We start from the raw sequence: 20,478 nt of genomic DNA, 5'->3' as shown, positions 1-20,478 counted from the left end.
GTTAATAATAAGCGCCCTTCCCAATAAAACAGGGAATTAAACTTAACTCTTCCCTACAATGTAAACAGCTTGATTAGGTATGCGGCATTACAAAATCCATTTAAAAACTGATTATACTTGCCCTTGGAGCACATCTAGAGCTCACAGTTAAGAAGCTGTACACATTTTCCTATCAAACAGAACATAAAGTTTCCATATTCCTCAGAATCAGCTTCGTCTGAGCCATGTGTTTGCTTGGAACTGTGCCACATAAAGCAACCCCTTCACAACCCCCCCCCCCGCCCCCCGAAGCTGGGCTTTTTTTCATGCTGCAGAGCAAGTGTGTGATTTACTGGCATAGTGTGCTAATGTAGACCCATTTTTATAGGATAAGAACAAGTACAGTCCAGGGAATTGAAAAGTATATCTGAGGTTCTCCCTCTAGAATATGTCCCCTCCTTTAAAAGCTGTCACACTGCAAGTTCCAATTGAGTTAAAGGCTGTTGAGCTCCTACAGGGAAATATATTCTATTGTAATTTTTATGTGCCCCAATAACAGTCTGTTCTCTGTTTACTGAAGAGAGTTTTTATGTCATAAAATGGTATTTTTTTGACAGAGAAGCAGAATCATTGTTTTATTATAGAAATTTTCCTCTTACAACAGCAAAAATAAATAGATCATCTCTTAAGCTTCTGATCAATGTCTAATACCTCGTACCCCCCAGCAACACCTCCCTGCCAGTGGATTAACACTCCGTGAGAGCAGCTCTGTTCACCTACCAGGAAATGATCTTCACAAATGATTTACAGCTAAACCGGGGCTTAAACACATAGTACCCAATCAAAGGCAGATTTTTTTTTTATCTTTTCCCCAGTCATATAATTTCTGAGAAGAAACAGATTAATGTCAGTCTCTGAGAATATGTAAAGTATGTTGTCCCTGTTGAAGCACGAGGCCCAATAGTCAAGCTTTTTTCCCTCCCTCTCTCCCTCATCTTACACTTACTTGTAAAGCTTCAAGAGGTTTTCATACCGTGAAGATACCATATTTTAGCACAAGCTTAGAATTGTTCACTCTGTCTGTTATCTTGGCTTTGTAGCACTCAGAACTTGGTGACATCAGAAGGTTGAGACCCGATCAGTTAAATACATTCTACATAACATATTCCTCAACTGCTGCTCTTACAAAGAGACCAGGACTAGCTGTAGTTGACTAATTTCTACCTAAGGTATTTGAATGCTGATAAATAGATTTATTACTTTCATCTCCCCCAGTTTGATTGATATAAATGTAATTACCCTCATTTTACAGATGAATAAACTGAGCCTGATTCTCTCCCTATATAGGCAACATGAATCAAACAGCTGTGCCAATTATTTTGATAATTCATGTCTTCACATGCGCCACTCGAAGATAGAAAAAGAGCATTTGGGGGCTTGAATGACACCAGTTGACCGCGCGCATGGGTTTTAATTGCCTCTGGATAATTGCTCATTCCCCCGTTTGACTTGCACTTACAGGTAGCGTCACAGAACAGTAATATCTCTTACTTTGCCTCAGTTTATTGGTGGCTGCCACTGGCAGTAAAAACCAAGGTTCTTGTCTCAGCTAAATAAGTGATATCTTGACAATGTTTTGAAAAACAAAAAGGCTGAAATCATTCTTAGCATAAACTTTTATTTGCTTTGAGCTTTTATTTTTGAGGGGATTAGTATAAAACTTGTTAAATAACAGGCCTCTTTCTTAGAACCTGAAGAATTACCTGAAGACTTAGTTCCCAAAGAAAATATCATTGATCTAATGCAATGATAGATATAGAAGAACATTGCAACATTATGGTCACAAAATGTGACATCATAATAGTATATTGATTATTCTTACTACCACTGATAATAATCTTTGAAGTTATATTTTGGAGGGATCCCAATTCTCTCTCCTACTCTGACATTCTCTTCATTCTTCAGAGCAGAAATCTAAGAATTTAGCATTCTGAATATTTACTTTTTTCTAAACTGAAACTGCAGTCACTCTCTTCTGCTATCTAATTTAATATAATGTTACAAATAAAATAAGAAAATCTGCTTAATAATTCTCTGGGACACTGTTTTTCCAGCAGTGGGGTTGATTTTATTTTGCTTAATTGCAGTGGAGTTAATATTTTCTGCTGAAATAAAAGGGTGTGTGAGGTTAAGTTAGGAATGGTTTACAGCTGTGCAGCCACTCTGGAAGACAGTGTGGAGGTTCCTCAAAAAAATTGAAAATAGAACTACCTTATGACCTAGCAATTGCCCTACTGGGTATTTGTCCAAAAGATACAAATGTAGTGATCCAAGGGGGCACATGCACCTGAATGTTCATAGCAGCAGTGTCCACAATAACCAAACTATGGAAAGAGCCCAGATGTCCATTGAGAAATGAATGGATAAAGAAGATGTATACAAGGGAATATTATGCAGCCATCAGAAAAATGAAATCTTGCCATTTATAATGATGTGCTTGGAACTAGAGGGTATTATGCTAAGTGAAATAAGTCAATCAGAGAAAGACAATTATCATATGATCTCACTGATATGAGGAATTTGAGAAACGTGACAGAGGATCCTAGGGGAAGGGAGGAGAAAATGAAACAAGACCAAACCAGAGAGGGACAAAAACCATAAGAGACTCTTAATCTCAGGAAACAAACTGAGGGTTGCTGGGGGTAGTGGGGGAAGGATGGGGGTGTCTGGGTGATGGACACTGGGGAGGGTATGTGCTGTGGTGAGCGCTAGAATTGTGTAAAACTGATGAATCCCAGAACTGTACCCCTGAAACAAATAATATATTATATGTTAATTTTTTTAAAAGATGCTTAAACATGTAAAGAAAAAAATATGACCCACAATCAAGTGGGAAAAGAGCCATGGAGAAGGACCATGAGATGAGTCATGTGTTGATATTATCAGGCAAGGATTTTAAAGAAGCTTTAATGAATATAGTCAAGGACTTAAAGTAGGAAGGGGAAGGTAGTCATAATGAGTAAACTGATGAGAGAACTTCCACAGAGTTCACCTGAATTTAAACCATCCTTTGAAAACATTGATGTAAATTTAAAAATGGTTTGGTGTGGGGGAAAAAAAAAAAAAGAAATGGTTTGCAGGGGCAACTGGGTGGCTCAGTCAATTAATTCTCTGATTCTTGTTCTCAGCTCAGGTCTTAATCTTAGGGTCATGAGCTCAAGGCCTGCATCAGGCTCCACACTATGGGCCCACTTAAAAAAATGGTATACATGTTTTCATGACTGGAAATTTAAACAGAGGGGCTGGAAGAGGGTTTTCTTGGATTGTTGCAAGTGTAGTTTTCCAGTCCTCTCTTCAAAAGAACTTTGGATGCAGTGGTGGAAGGTTAATATTTCTAAAAATGCCACATTTACTGTGGCTCTCCTCTGTTCTCAAGATTCTATTGCTTCCCACTGCCTTAAACATCACATTCTTACTCATTCATCTGGTAGTCTAAGCCCCTGCCTCCCTTCCCAGCTTGATCACAGCCATCATATTTCTTTACACTACTCACACACTCTTCATCCAAGCACTCTAGTGTGTTCATGCCTCCATCTATTGGTGCAAGCTCGGTCCTTGCCCTGGAATTGCCCCTCCCATCATTAGGTCCTTATTAGTCCTGTTCATCCCCCAAATGATAGTTCAGGTTCCTGATCTTCTAAGGCACTTTCCCTGAGCGTGCTTATATGAGAATTGTATTCTTCAGAATCCTGTCAGCATAGAGTCTGTAGAGAGTAACGTTCGTCATTTACATGCCATCTTCTCTTATTGGCTAACTGTGTGGAAGCAAATGGGCAGGCCTGAAGATTGTCTCCCCAACAGCATTGTGAGTCCATTGCAAGTTCCTTGAATTCATTGAGGATGCTCTTTTTTGCCATCCTCTATCACGTGCAAAGCACATTTCCTACTGTAATGTATTGTGCATAGAATCCTGCCAATAAATATTTCCTGCCCATTTGATTGGTGCTCCACTTAACCTGTTAACACTGGCCTTCGTTATCTGCATTTCTGTGGCTTTGGACAACATCTTTAGGATGCAAAATCAGGATGTTCCACACCAGGCAAAATATTACAAACAATGCCCTCAGATAATTCTGTTTCACTTCTCATGTCATGTCATTTATCTTCCATTTTATTAATTTGGTTCACTTATAATTCAGTTTGCTGTATAGGGCACTCCGATTAGATAAAAGACAATTTATCTTGACCAACTGAAGTTAGAATGCCTCCAAAATGGTGTTATTCGAGGTAGAACAAGAAAAGAATAATGGAAAGTTGGAGCAGGAAAAAAAAAATCCCAAAACATGGGTACTATAAAATGATTTCATTTTTCCCTTTCCTCTAAAATATATGGAGGGAGAAAAAAAAAAACATGTCACTTATTTCATCGGGTCATAACATCAAAAGTGAATGTGATGTACATGACAGAAACTGGTCTTAAAACTGCCCCAATTATCCTTTGTCAACATGTGAAATTTATAGAACAATAGGGTTTCAAGCAATGCGAACAATGTAGAATAACAGATCTGATGTTGAACAGCTAAAAATATCAGAGCCCTTTCTGTCAGCTTAGAAATGTATTTGCAAATCATTATCAACAAATTGTAGCCTAAAATTCTTCTTTCTTCTTGACTTTGAAATTATATTTCAAGATCCCCAAATTAGACCACATTATTTACTTATTGGCTTGTGTCACTGGAAGGAGTTTCCATTTTTGCATATTAAGGGGTTTATGAAGTGACAAATAAATCATTCCTTTAAGTTTTCCGTAGCAGAATGACTTGGAAATGATCGTCATAATCTCTTTTTCAAACACAGGAAAGAATTTATTTTTAAAATAACATGCTAAAGTTGGATGCCTGGGTGGCTCAGTCGGTTAAGCTTCTAAGCCTTGATTTCGGCTCAGGTCATGATCTCAGGGTCATGATCTCATGAGATCAAGCCTCCAGTCGGGCTCTGTGCTCAGTGGGGAGTCTGCTTGAGATTCTCTCTCTAACTGCTTGTGCAAGAACTCTCTCTCTCTTTCTCTCTCAAGTAAACAAATAATCTTTTTTTAAAAATAACATACTGTTAGTAGAATAGGTTTATAGTACACCATTACAAGAAAGGCTTCAAATGTGGGAGGCTTAAGATAAATTTGTTTTGTCCCCCCATAATGCCAACAAGTAAGAAAGACCTTATATGAGAAGTAGAGAAATAAATTCCACAGACTGTCCTATGGGTGTTTGAATCTGATAATAATTTCTTAAGTAGCTATCATATTTTTCCTATTTAAAGTTATCCAAGTGATCACTAATTTTTGTAATACTAATAAACACTGTTTGAAACAGGGAGGTGTATTCTAGTAATTTCCACATCCTTCCAGTTAGAATTCTCGTTCTTGTATCACTGTTTCCCCTTACTGTGTCCAATCATCTTGTCAGTCAGCACTTTCACTCATGGTTATCTGTGTACCATATTTTTGGGAAAGACCAAGAACTGAGGAAGGTGTCCCAGTCAGAAAGAATAAGGTACACAAAGGCATGGAGTGACACAAGTCTTGGCTCTCATAGCTTCAGTTTTTCTAGTCTTCATTGTTACCCAGTTCCTTGTCATAAAATCCAATACCTCAGATGGATTTTTAAAAACCTAACTGTAAAATAAATTGTCTTTTATCTAATCAGAGTGTCCCATACAGCAAATTTAATGCTAAGTAAACCAAATGTATAAAATGGAGGGTAAATGACAGGATGCGAGTAGTGAAATGTAACTCTGAGGGCTTCCATTCTGCCTGTCTAAACTTATCTCCTGTGTTTTTCAGTGAAATTGTAGGCACCAGTCAGCCCAGTTGAAGCTTCATTTTATTGCAGTGTCTTTGCTCATGCTTTTCTTTGCCTTATAATGCCCTCCCCGTGACCTAGCCAAATCTTCCAAAGTTTACCTACAGCCCCATGCCTTCTATGAAATCTTTCCAGAGAATTCCCATATGTGGTAATTCCCCAAACTGATTCCTTCTAATGGTTGTTCCTGTCTTCAGCATTTACTTTGGTAGTTTTGCTGGACTCTTTCTCAGATATACTACTGTTGAACTTCCTGTTGTCTCCTGGGAGGCTGAATAATATGAGCAGCAACAGTGACTATGTGCTTCTAGTAGGAGGCACTCATAGAGACGAGGGAAAGAGGAGTGTGAGTCAGGTGATGGTTAGGTCCCTTTACAGACATAACTCCTGTCAAGAGGTCCTCTCCCTGCAGCTACTTCTCAGATTCTATTAACTGCACCCTCCACTTGGTTCTTCCGGCCTTGAAGAAAGTTTTCCCTTCCCAATTTGAATGGGTCATTGGTTTATTGCAGGTATCCTGACTGATTAAGTACTTAGGTAATTAGATAAATAGTTAATTTCCCCTTTTTTATTCCCATATCATGTTTCTGTTCCATTTAATTTCATCTGTGTGATAATTATGTCATACTATGTTATGCTGTAGTATACTTTATTATACCACAGCATACGTACTTTGTAACCATATAGTACTGTACCCTCTCTATTAAGTGTATGGGCACTGGGCCCAAATGTCCTGTGTTAGAAGTTCTGACACTTACCAGTCTGTGATCCTGGGAAAATTGCTTAGCTTCTTTTTCTTTCATTTTCCTTCTCTGTAAAATGGAGACAATACTACCTATCTTATAGAGTATTATGATGATTAAACTGGTTAATTTTTTATTGAAAATTTTTGCAGTTCTTATGCAACAGGACTTCCAAGCATTTTACAAACATGAACCCCATTAATTCTCATAACAAGGTTAAGAGATGGATATTTTTGTGATCTTCATTTTACAGTGGTAGAAATGAAGAGAATGGTTAAGTAACTTGCCAAAAATAATAAACCAAGTAAATGGCAGCCAGAATTCAGACCCAGGCAACCTGACTCCAGAGTCCATTCTTGTGGACTATGATAGACCATTTCTGGCATATAGTAAGTGCCTAATAAACAATTATTACTGTCATGATGAGTATTATTTTCCATTGTATTGATTCTTTATGAGTCTTTATTTTCTGCTATATGACGAGTTTTTTAAAGAAAGAGGCCAAGGTTTATTTGTGCATGTCTGTAAGCCAAGTGTTTGGCCTTAGTTGCAGGTCAGTAACTGTTTGGGGAATTATTTATTAGTAGTTTCTCATGTATTTTTCAAGGCCACCCTACCCTTGGGAACAACTAATACTTAGCTAAAACTACAGATGTAATTTGAGATCCCCACAGCCACTTTTTGTTGCCTGAACCACAGCTTCCCCTTTTCATCCCAAATTCTTAGAAGATTCATCCCTTTGTCTGGGGGTTCCTTGCTTTACTTCTTTCTAGTCACAATGACTTTGCTTCTCCAGTAGCCTTTGGTACTGATAGGATCCTGTCTTAAACGACTGCATTCTGTTCTGTTCTGCTTTCCTGAGCAGAAGAGATTTTCTTCTAAAACATATATCTTTTAGCTTCATGATTGCTACAAAAGAAATTTCAAGTAAGTTCTTATGAACTAAACAAAAGGCATTTGATGGACATGATATAATTTGTGTTCAGATGCATTTTTCCCATCACCAGTTGACTAGTGCTTCAAACAAGATACACAATTTTTATTCTCTGTTCACATCAGGGTGGAAGTCAGGATTTGCTACATAATTTGTGGGGTACAGTGAGACTTGAAAATGCCGGGCCACATGTACACAAAAATGATAAAGAATTTCAAGATGGCGACAGAACCACAGAAAACAAAGCACAGAGCCCTTCTCTGTACAGAGCCCAGTACAACCATACAAGCTGTGCCTGAGGGAGGTCTCTGTCTATCCAATGGAATATTTTTTTTTTAGCTTTTCTATCTTCCCAAGCCTAAAAACTTGCCAAAAAGCTCCTTTTGCAATGTCTTGCAGGAAACCTAATAGTTGTTATATTATAAACAATTTTTGATGGCTTGCTTGGATATTGTAGTATTCTTGAGAGACACATGTAGAGTAGAACCTCACCATTACCATGTAACACACCTAAATTATCTTTTTTCTCCTCCAGTTAAATTCTAGGCTCATTGAAAATAATGGCCATATCCTTTTTTTTTTTTCAAGTAGTAATGATTGTTTAATAGAGGTACTTTTAAAATACTAATGTACTTGAATCTTTGGAAGGATGTTAATAATATCCACAAGTTGTGAGTTATACAACCAGGAGGTAATATCATGGAATTTCCATGTTATGTAGATCTGAAGTGTTGATGAGTGGTTGAGGGTCAAAATAAGGGCAGATGTGGGTATATTTACTGGGGCTTGAAATTAAATATCCCAAGACAGGATTAAACAAGAAATGATTTTATTCGAGGAAATATTTTTGTGAAAGGAAGTAGGGAGGATGTCAAGGAAGGTGGGGGAACCACTGGATCAAAATGCAAGCCGGCCCCCAAGTGAAGGAAAGGGAAAGGACGTTGTGCAGAAGCATCCCAGTGTGCCATAGATCTAAGGAAGATTCAGCAGACTTGTTGGGGAGTCACTGAGGCCAAGGCAGCCAGAGGAGCCCTGTGTCTCCCAAACAAGGCTCTGCTTTAGTATCGTTATCACATTCAGTCATTGGTGGGGAACAGCCTGCAGGAAGCTTGGCTTTTCTTCCGTGGAGTGATGGGTTTCCAAAGGCAGCAGTTTGGGTCTCCAATCACTTAGGTCCCAGTTGTAAAAGGCTTGCATATTGGTTGTCATGGCCTCCACAGTGGTTATTAGGGACAGTGGCATTTAAAGCCTTGTAAGCATAAAACTACCAGAAGAAAACATGGGCAAAGCTTCTTGACATTAGCCTGGGCTTTGGCTTTTTAGATAATTACACCAAAATAACAGACAACAAAAGCAAAAATACACTGGTGGGAATGCATCAAATTAAAAAACAAACAAACAAACAAACAAACAAAACAAAAAAAACTTCTGCACACCAAAGGAGAAAAAAAAATCAACAGAATGAAAGGCAACCTACAAAATGAGAAAATAGTTGCAACTGTCTATCTGATAAGGGGCTAAGATCCCAAATATATAAGGACTTCCTGAAACTCAATAGCAAAAAAAACAAATAATCAGATTTTAAAATGGGCAGAAAACCTGAATAAACATTTTTCCAAAGAAGACATCCAAGTGGCCAGCAACATCATTAATCTTCAGAGAAGTAAAAATCAAAACTACAGTAAGGTATTACCTCACACCTATTGGAATAGCTATTTTCAAAAAAAACAAGAGATTATAAGTGTCAGTGTGGGTGTGGACAGAAAGGAACCCTTGTACACTGTTGGTGGGACTGTAAATTGGTACAGCCAGTGTGGATATTGAATTTCCTCAAAAAATTACAAATAGAGCTATCATATGGCCCAGTAATCCCACTTCTGGATATACATCCAAGGAAGATGAAATCAGGATCTCAAGGAAATTTCTGCACTGCATGTTCATGGCAGTATTATTCACGATAACCAAGATATGGAAACAACTCAAATGTCCATCAACAGATGAACCCATAAAGAAAACATGGTATATGTACATATACAATGGAATATTATTTAGCCTTAAGAAAGAGGGAAATCCTGCTATTTGTGATAACATAGATGAACTTGGAAAGCATTCTACTAATTGAAATAAGCCAGACACAGAAAGACAAATACTGTATGATCTTACTTATATATAGAATCTAAAAAAAGTCAAACTCAGAGAAACAGAGTAGAATGATGTTTGCCGGGGCTGTGAAGTGAGAGAAATGGGACAGTATTGATCATAGGGTACAAACTTTTGGCTTTAGGATGAGTAAGTTCTAGAGATTGAATATTCAGTATGGTAACTTTGGTTAATAAGGTACACTTGAAATTTGCCAACAGGATAGATCTTAACTGTTCTTATCACACACAGACACCAAAGTAACTGTGAGATGTTGACTATATTAACGAGTTTGATAGTGGTGATTCTTTTGCAATGTATACATATAACAAATATCAAGCTGTATACTTTATTTAGTAAAGATTTTATTTATTTTAGAGAAAGAGAGAGAGCATGTGAGTAGGAGGAGGAGTAGAGGGGGAGGGAGGGAGAAAGGATTTCAAGCAGACACACTGCTGAGCCTGGAGCCTTGACGTGGGGCTCCAAGCTGTATACATTTATATACAATTTCAATTCATCAGGCTTACCCAATAAAGCTAAAAAATGTTTTAAAATAAGGAGTCATAGAGACAATTTAAAAAAATACATTTGTATAATTTAGACGAAGTTGAGTTGAGGACCATGTAAGTTCCAGTTCATTCTGAAGACCCTCCTTAACCCTTAAATGTGGTTAGCCATCTCTCCTATATGCTTTGGTAACTCCCTGTGCTTCCCCTACCATAATACTCACCTCAGCTTATTGTAATTTCTTATTTACTACCTGTATTAACTACTAGTTTGTTTTCTCCTTGAGAAGAATAAATTTTCTTCCTTCACTTCTTTATCACCTGTGCCTAGGTCCAGGACTGACAAAAAAATATTTGCAGAAACCCAGATTGGGGGGGGGGGCATTCTATAAAATAACTGGCCTTCAAAACAGTCAACAGTATGAAGTTCAAAGAAAGGCAAACTATTTCACATTAAAGGAGACTAAAGAGATATGACAACAGGGGCGCCTGGGTGGCTCAGTGGGTTAAGCCGCTGCCTTCGGCTCAGGTCATGATCTCGGGGTCCTGGGATCAAGTCCCGCATCAGGCTCTCTGCTCAGCAGGGAGCCTGCTTCCCTCTCTCTCTCTGCCTGCCTCTCCGACTACTTGTGATTTCTCTCTGTCAAATAAATAAATAAAATCTTTAAAAAAAAAAAAAGAGAGAGATGACAACAAAATTCAATGCATCAGTCGAACCAGTAAATGAAAGGCAATTCGTGAGATAATTGTCATACTGTGAATAAAGTATGTGGATTGGATTTATGGAACTAAAGCCATGGGAAATTTCCTGACTTTGAAATTGGACTGAGGTTATATAAGAGAATGCCTTTTTCTTAAGAAGTAAACACTGAAATATCAAAGGTAACGGGCACAATAGCTGCAGATGATTTGCCAGTGGTTCAGAAAACAGTATCTATTATATGTACAGATATATACACACAGAGACAATGATAGAATGGGAAGTGATAAATAGAGATGTGACAAAATGTTACCAGTTGGTGAATTGGGGTGAAGGATACCTGGGGGCTCTTGGATCATTCTCGCAATTTTTCTCTAAGTTTTAAATTATATAAAAATAAGATGGTTTCTCAAAAATTATTTCTTGAATGAATGGAGGACAAAAGGATAACCACAGTTACAAGGTGCTTATGAAGAAGTTACCAATGGAGATGCTGGTAGAACATTCAGAGAAGTAGTAATGTTATACCAAGTAGGAAAATATCGAAGTCAGTTTAACATGTAAATGTGAGGGAGTGGAAGACAATGGAGACAGCTTTTGATTTGGGCAATCTATTTGGAGACGCAGCTGAATGCAAGAAAAGAAGCCAGAATGAAGGCGCTCAGTGAGGCAGTTGGAAGCTAGACATAGGAATAGCTTCCTCATAGGGAAAACTCCTTTACTTTCTAGAATGGCTACAATTTAGGACTTGCCTGCCTTAAATGCTTTTTTTTCTACCCATAAAGTAGTTTAATAAACTGTTCCACCTTGCCCATCTTTGATGTTAATTTTTTAAGGTTGTAAATAAAAGAGTAAAAGGTTTACATTTTTACATTACAGGAAAGCTGAAGTCATGTTTGTGTCCTGAAAATGGCAGCAACTGAAAATCACCGTAGGCTTTAGTTCTAAATATAACTATATGAAGACTGTTGATTTTTGTAGAAAATATTAAAAGTGTAAAGAGTTTGTTGTTAAGGTCTTTTCTTAAACATATAAACACTAAATATTCAACTAAACTGTAGAGTTTTCTATGTGAATATTATTTAGGTAGAATTCTGTTTTACCAAATACAATTAAAAAATGTAATTCTTTCTGAGAACCTAAAATGACCTACTTAGAGTATGTATAGTTTCATTGCTTAACTCCCCTTTTCATAGAATTGCTATTTATAACCACTTCCTTCAACCCTGGGGGGACTTAGTAGGATTAATGACTTCACTTTGTATTTGAAGATTTTTTTTTTCTTCCATCTTTGCTCAGCTAGTGGAATCCATGATGAATTCTCATCTCCATGGGGTAAGCTGTTTTTAGTAAAGCCCAGTAGCTGGCCTATGACCCCTTAGAAATAGCATTGATTCCTTCCTGCTCTCGTGTTTGTTTCTTTTGGAACGATAGAATCCTGTAGTCATGCTCAATTATTATGCTTTGGTACTGTTAAGCATGTAATGGTTTTAGTTTTGTTCACTTAAGTTATATATGTAATGAATACATGGGCTCCTATCAGAAAAACAAATAAGCATAAATAGCATTCTACCTGTTTAGCCTGACAACTAGAGACCACTACAGCTAGAATGAGGATGCTGAACAAAAGAGGACTGGAGGTCATTTGAGGATAAGGATTAGAGTAGAAAGAGTGTTCTGGTGAGAGAAACATCTGGTAAGAACACCAGATGGGGGCAAAGAAAACAATTTCATAGATGGGTATTTTGGAGGTGGGTACTTTAATGATTAGATCTAAGGTATTCTCCCATCTGTGGGTGGCTCAGTGGAATAGAGGTGAAGGTCATTCTATTGGAAAAGTTTGGAGGTTGTAAAACAAGTTCTTGGGTAAGAGAAATTATAATAGCAAATAGAATATACTCAAAGGAAAACCAAATGAAAAGAAAAAAGTAATCATTGTTTTCACTGCCTGTGTGTGTTCTGTTCACTAGCAAGAAAGTCTTTCAGTCACTGTTTTTGTAATATCTTAATCAAAAAATATTTAAGTATGTCATATTCAAGTCCTTCCTTTATTTCTGGAAAGAAAGCCAGGGGAGAAAATTCCCATTCTGCTCTACTGAGAAACCACTATTTAATGAGTATATCAGTGTCTGATAAATCCCATAGCAATATATATTATTGTACAGTGTCTTTTTTAGAAATGAACCTTTATATATATTGACCAAAGAGTGGGATAAAGAGTTACGATTTTGTTTTAAAATTCTTTAGAAATGCATAGTTTTATTACAGCTATGAATCTCCTTAGGTTTTTAAGGAGACTGCTTCAAAGGATGTCATTAATAATCTTCTCAGGTGCTTACAAAGCATGTGTCTGTCAGCAGAAATAGAGAATCACCCAACTAGAGAACAGGTTTCACAATACCCTGAGACCTATTTTATTCATTAGAGAGGAAAATGGCTTGTGTTAAGTCTAAATTGACATGCTTGCTAATTTCAGCAGTAAAAGCTGTTCATTGTGGTCAGGTTTAATTTAAATTAAAGTTGATCAGGTTACTTCTACAACCTACTTCTGAAAGAAATTTGTGATCTTAAAAGAAAGAGTAAAGTAAAGCCAACATTGAGAAATATATCCAGAAGAGAGAAGCAAAGAATATCTTCATTGTTTGAGGATGGATTAAAATGAAATCAAATGAAAACAATGATAATCTTTGTTATATAAAAATTTCCAAGTATCAAAAACCACAAATTTGCCTTTAAATTACACAAAGCATACCTAATCCATTCATCCACAGTTACACCCATAGTGCCTAGAACAGTACTCAGCACTTGAGATTTACAAAATGAAAGAATGAGTGGATAAATGAATGAATTTTTGTGCTTTGCTACCTCTGTTATGTAGAGTTCCTGGTTAAATTTGAGGCAATTATTTGACTTTATCTGAGGGTTCTGGTTAAAGCTATTTTTTAAAAAAATCTCTTGAATGTATTAAAGATTTAAGAGTCAGGAATTCCAGAGTACATTTTAAGCTTGCTGGGCCACAGATGACCAGAGTTTAACATTCTAACCCTGGAAAATATCTTATTTCATAACATCTATCTACTACTATGTGATTCCCATTCTGAAATTTGTTCAGTACTCTCCAACTGACTTATGCCACTTACTTCAATAGCTGTCTTTGGCAATTTGTTCCATATTTCAAACACCCTTTTGTGTAAAGAAACCATAAAAGTTAGAAACCTGAAAATTGGATTTTTCTTCTGAGCAATCACAGTTTATAAATGTGGAAAATTGGTTAAAAGTTAGCCCCTCCAATTTTTCAACACAGAGAGGGGAAAATGCTCAAAATAGATGTGTAATGTTTGGATAAGTTCTTGCCATTATTTTAATATTACCTAAAGCAATTGAGCTGAAATTACAAGGCCTGTCTCCCTACCTGTTCACGAAAGAAACATTGTAAGATCTTCAAAACTTGGCCTTTCTCAACCCAAAAATCTTTAGAAAATCAGCAGTTGTCAAAGAGCTTAGTAGTCAACTAAGTTTCAGGAACATTACCATCTAGCCCATTTCATCCCTTCACATTCACTGGCCTCATGAGGTAGTGGAAACAGCTTCAGATTTAAAACCATAAAGACTTCTAGCTTAGTTACTAGTGTGGTTATTAGGAGAATAAAAACGAGAAAATGTGTGTAGGACTTATAAACTAATAACAAATATTCATTATATTTTCCCAAATTGAAACAAAATGTGTTCCATTTTAGAGGGGAAAAAAAGGGAGAGATCTTTTTTTTGCCAAACTTCTTTGTAAACATCACTGGGATATGAGCCCTTTAGTGGAGGGAGAGTAAGGTGACAGAGACAATAGTTGGACACTAGAAGGAAGTATTTCTTAATAATTAACAATATTGCCTATAAATAAATACATAAATAAGTAAATAATTCTTAGCTTTATTCTCTTGGTACTCTTATCCAATGCAGTATTAAATTAAAGTCATTTGTAATACAGAGTATGAATACTAATACTTCCTTTGGGGAAGGACTGACTTGGTTCATCTGCATCACCCTCTCATTTTATAGGTGAGGAATCTGGGGTACAAAGAAGTTAAGTAAGTTACATCTCTTAAATCACTTCCACGCTTTCCCTGGTTCTAAAGTATACATCTAAATTTTGACACCACACAAAATGAGACTACAAATAGAAACAGCTATCTTTTTTAAATACGTTGTCATAATTCAAAATTGCATTTCTCACTTGTGGCGCTCATACACTGGCGTAAGTAAACCCAGGTTCTCTAAAACACCTCCATCTAAGCTCTTAAATAGTGAAGTAAATCTATAATCAAGATTTTCATTTGAAATATTTTTGGGTATCTAAGAATGAAGCACATTTCTTGTTGAATTGTTCTCTATAAAGCCTTACACATTAGAGATTTATATCCATAACATCTTTTTTTATTTCCAAAAGTGCTTTGGTTTTCAAATTGCGCTTTACTTTGTATCACATAAAAGGAATGCTCAATGCTAGAGAACCTCAGTACTAAGTTGTTTTTTTTCCTTCAGGCGACGCTGCAGGATTTGGAACAGAGGCGCCCCCAATTGGAAGAACTCATCACCGCTGCCCAGAATTTGAAAAACAAGACCAGCAATCAAGAGGCTAGAACAATTATTACTGATCGAAGTAAGTCTTTGAACAAGCATGTGAAACTTAAGGAAAGATGTTTGAAAAGTTTCAATAATGACTTAAGTTGATTTACTTCCGTTGAGTTGATAAAATTGTGAAAAAATTATGGGTGGCTCAGTGGGTTAAGCCTCTGCCTTCGGCTCAGGTCATGGTCTCAGGGTCTTGGGATCGAGCCCCGCATCGGGCTCTCTGCACGGCAGGGAGCCTGCTTCCCCCTCTCTCTCTGCCTGCCTCTCTGCCTACTTGTGATCTCTCTCTGTCAAATAAATAAATAAAATCTTTAAAAAAATTTTTTTAAATTACATAAGTCATTGTAAATTATAACTCTTGTACTAAGATTTTTCAATCCATAGTGTTATCTTTCCATAACTGAGTATAATTCCATGAAGGAGAAGAAAGAAATTTTTCATCAATCTAGGCTCTGTAGATGCAAAGCATGGAGCGGCAGGCATGGTGAGCATGGTGTGGCAGAACATTTGCTCCTCCCTTGTCTTCTTTCTGGGCTAGTGCCATGGAGACGTCAGTCTCTCCCTCATATTCTTGGTTCTTGGTCCAAGCAGGCAGTTGCTTCCTGGACCATCTTTCATTCCCTTCTGCGGTGACACTTTCATATCTGGACTTCCCTCTGTTACTGTGATGCCCTCATTATGTAACAACAGAAATCAGTGTACCATTCCTTCTGCCATACTAGACTGGGTGGGAATCTTGGGAGTCTCTTTAAGGCCCCTCTGCCTAGACATTGTATCTACTCCTTTCTTCTTTACACAGAGTGATTCAGAGTACCTGTGCATAGTGTCAGGAAAAGGAATAGAGGAAGCAGAAGGGGAAACTACTCTCCTTCTCTTTCCCTCAGAGGTTCTCCTCAGGAATGAGGCCCGGCTCACCTCTGCTCTCTCTGACTCTCGTGCATCTCCCCAGGTTTCCTCCCTTCCCTCTCCCTACCTCCCCTTCAGGGACACACATCAAGACGAATTTTTTTTTAATGCCCCCTATCAGGTCCCCTCTCATCCCTTCTCACAAACAGAGGGATTGTTTTCTAGTGTGAGAGTAGGGATGAAAGATCATTTCATCACCTTTTTTTTTGCTTCCAAATCTTTTGTCTTTTTCTAGGCCTAGGCTTTTGAACCTCAAAAAACAAGAATCTATGTCTTCATAATTTACATTCTCTTGCATTAGCACTAGCCTGAGGAAGTGGAAGCAGAATGTTTTGCAGCTAGTACATTGGAAGGAACAGAAAAAGTAACCAATATAAAGAGTTAATGCATGAAAAATATTATTGGTCATATTTGTATGTGTTAGGTAAATAGTGATAATAGCTGGAATTCATTGAGTTCCTCTTAAATAGCAGATAATAGGTGTTGTGTTTTGTGTGTGGGCCTGTGTACAAAATCTTTATAATATCAGCTACATTTCATAATCCCTCATTTTATAGATGAGGAAACATTCTGAGAATGGTTAATCAAATTGCTCAAATTTACAAAACAAGCAAAGACCAGAACTTGCAATTTACAAATATTTCCTTCTGTATTGAAAGTATGTGTGTTCCTTCTAGAATGTTTACCATGTCCCATCCTGTTTTATTGTTTTTCTTAATGACCTTAATCACTAGGACTAGGATTAAATACTTTTTTGGTATGTTTTAAATCAAATTATGTATGTTTTAAATCACTTCCTAAACACATTCCTCTTTCAGTTTTCCTGATTGTTAATTAAAATACTTTTCTTGATCTTGAAATTTTAACTCTTTATTGTTGCTCAAACGATGTATTTGAATATGTGCTAACTAACATATTAGTTGGGTAGTACTCGTCACTATATGTCAGATCCCAAGTCTTGGTGGCTTACCATAGTATAAGTTTACTTCTTTTCTGGTGCAATCCAAAATAAGCAGCTGTCTATGAAGTCATTCAGGGACTTAAGCCCCTTCCATCTTTTGTGTCCAGATCATCTGAGTCCTATGCATTTAATGGGCAAATGAGGAATAAACATAGTTCTTTAGAACTTATCATGAGACAGGCCTGGAAGTGGTTCGTAGTCTGTTGGCTAGAACTTGTCACATGACCACATCTTATTGCAAGGGAAACTGCAAAATATTGACCAGTGTTGAGCCAGGGAAAGAGAGAAGCTAGTTTGGTAAGAAACTGGTCATTCTCTTCCATAACTAATTTGGACAGAAAGAATACACTCAAGTTGTAGAGTTCTGTGTAAGTTATAAAATATTTGTATAACCAGCAAGGCAAGAGCAAAATCTCCTTGTAATGATCAACACAGAGAGCTTTTCAACTGATGTAGTAAAATGTTTCTCCCTCATGCTGGAACGATGAGGCTTCTTCATCAGGTCGCAACATAGTGGTCCAAAAGAATGAGTCTTAGTGAATGATTTACTCAGTATAAGACTGAATTCCCATTACACAGTTAAGTAATCTGTTTCTTGCCTGAGAAATATGGAAACTTGGCAAAAATGTTTATGCAAATCTGAACACACTATATAGGAAGTCATTTGTCATTTTACTAATGAAAAATAACTTCTATTTTTTTTCCCTAAGAGGAAAATAACTCTAATTTATTTTATACTATCCATTCAACATTGTCTAAACATTTTCCATTATCCCTTACAATCTGTTGTTTTTTTTGATACTGTATTGACTTTTTTTTCATGATGTAAAGTTAAATTGAGTGACAGGGGACAAATTTTTATGTATCTGCTAATATCCAATAATTTGAACAGTTCTGTTTCTCTAAGCTTTTGTCTTTTAGGAATGAATACCTTTAAGAATATTTGTAGTATAGTGGAAAGATCCCAATCCCTGTGGTCAAAAAAAAAGCATTTCTTAAAAGCCAAGTGTCTGTTGAGACATGTTATATTGCTTATTAAGAGCCTAATCCAGAATCTTTGTGCCAAATATGCCCAGAGCCTCTAATGCTACTACCAGGATAATTCTGACAAGATATGTTTATCTAAACAATGTCATTTGCAGCCCTGCTGTGCTTCAGTTTATCTCTCCATTTTAAATCTGTGAAACGGGATGGAGATTGAATACTCATAAAGTTTCAATCGTGTTCAAAATAGCATTTTCTTTAGTATAGATTTGGCTTTCAGGGAATGAGCAGAAATAAAATACTTGCTCATAAAATTGTATTTTCTTATTTGAAGATTTCAATAGTCCTTTTTTATTGCCCTGAAACTTCTAGAAATACTTAAGAAGGAATCAGCTAAATAAAGAAAAATATTCAGTAAGAGGATAATGCTATATTGAAACATTTTTCCTTCTTTGGTAAGTCCCAGTTCATAACTTCGAACAGTTGGGGGAAATCTATATATACTTATTGCATTCTGTCAAGAGAAAAGACCAGTACAAAGCAATTCCTCTCTACTAGTAATATCCATGCTAAAATCTCAAGTAATTGGGTCTGCAAAATACCAACATGCTTCACCATATAAAACGATTTCCACAGTATCTGTTGTTTTCAGGTGATTGTATTGATGGAACTCATGTTGCAATAATCTAGGTGAGAGAAAAATGTCATTCTAAGTGCATTCAAATAAGAAATTCTCCTTGCCATTTCTGATGTTCAAACTGCTCATTTTCCTTCCATCTTTTGGTTGCTGAACATGTCAGCCATTCCTGGTCATTTTCTCCTGCATAAGGGCTAGCTAGGTCAGGGGAGCAAAACTAAGTAAGATTGAAAGGATCTCGGATTGCTAAGTGGGAGGTTTCTGAACTATGCAAAACTCTTTTTCATGCCCATTGCTATGACAGATCATAATACCATAATACCTCATATAGCAGTGAGGGAGATATGGAAAAAAGGAGTTCATCTCTCTTATTGGTTCATTTATTCCACAAATAATATTGGTGAACATGGCTCATTTGACATTTGTATTTTATAGCCTTGCTTCTATAGCTTCTCCTGCTATATAACCCCCACCATTACCATTTTAAAAAAATCTATAACAACAGCACATACAGCTTTTGAGGGCAAGCTAATCTCTGTAAACTATCTGATCTTGGTCACCACCTCTGTATAATAAGATTACTTGTATCTACCTCAAGGTTGGGAGAATTAGATGAGATAATACAGGAGGTGCACTTAGATCCAAGCCACAGTAAGAGCTAAGTAAATATTAACTCTTGTCATTTTAATTATGATCTAATTGGATTGTTTGAATGCTTAGTGGGAAAGCATTTAATAAGCTCTTTGGTCGCTGCCTGGTTCTCATACTACAAAGATGAAAAGAGAGAAGTTAAAAAGAAAACGGAGAAGGTTGCTTTAGAACACACGGAACAACATATATAAAAAAAAATTAAATACATGAGTGGTACTATAAAAAAGCAAGACAATTCATGTAAGTTATTTTATTTTCAATATTTACTATGACCTTAGGAGGGTAGATATTATTTTTCTCATTTTAGAGATTGAAACACTGAAGCTCAGCAAGCTTAAGTAATGTGCCTAGGATTGTAGTAACATGGCAAATGAGGGACTAGGATTTAAACTAAAGTCTATATGATTTTAAAGCCCAAGGCACATCAAAGGAAAAGCATTGGTTAGTCAAAAAATACAGAAAGAAAGAAAGAAAGAAAGAAAGAAAGAAAGAAAGAAGGAGGAAGGGAGGAAAGGGAAGGGAAGGAAAAAAAGAAAAGAGAAGAGAAATGAAAGAAAAGAGAGAGAAAGAAAGAAAGAACGAACGAACGAACTGTGAGTATTTGACAACTGAAAATACTAGTCACTGCTTTAATCTGGATATAATTTTTACTGCTCCCATTTATATTGTTGTCTTCTATGCATTTGGTCATGGAATCATAGGATTGTCTCTCCCACATGTTGGAAGTGTATAGGATGGTGAACCTCTGTAATCTTCTAGCTGGCGACTTTGGCCAAGTGGATTCACTTCTCTAAGCTACAGTTTCCTCATCTGTGAAGTGGGGATAATGATAATACGTAAACTTATATGGTGAT

At 36.7% G+C, this 20,478-nt stretch overlaps 1 protein-coding gene across 3 annotated transcripts in view; it reads left to right on the top strand.

Moving 5' to 3' along the window:
* Positions 1–20,478, top strand: part of DMD (dystrophin) — a 2,119,021-nt gene that overhangs the window by 1,492,737 nt on the left and 605,806 nt on the right. For all 3 annotated transcript variants that reach the window (XM_045089435.1, XM_045089434.1, XM_045089436.1), the window contains exon 52: positions 15,396–15,513. In XM_045089435.1, coding sequence (XP_044945370.1) covers positions 15,396–15,513 — 118 coding nt within the window. The remainder of the gene's footprint in view (positions 1–15,395; positions 15,514–20,478) is intronic.

Source organism: Mustela putorius, unplaced genomic scaffold, assembly GCF_011764305.1.
Source record: "Mustela putorius furo isolate JIRA1106 unplaced genomic scaffold, ASM1176430v1.1 tig00003836_pilon_pilon_pilon, whole genome shotgun sequence".
Classification (NCBI taxonomy): domain Eukaryota; kingdom Metazoa; phylum Chordata; class Mammalia; order Carnivora; family Mustelidae; genus Mustela; species Mustela putorius.
The sequence above is the reverse complement of the archived record's forward strand: the minus strand, read 5'-3'. Positions and strand labels throughout refer to the sequence as shown.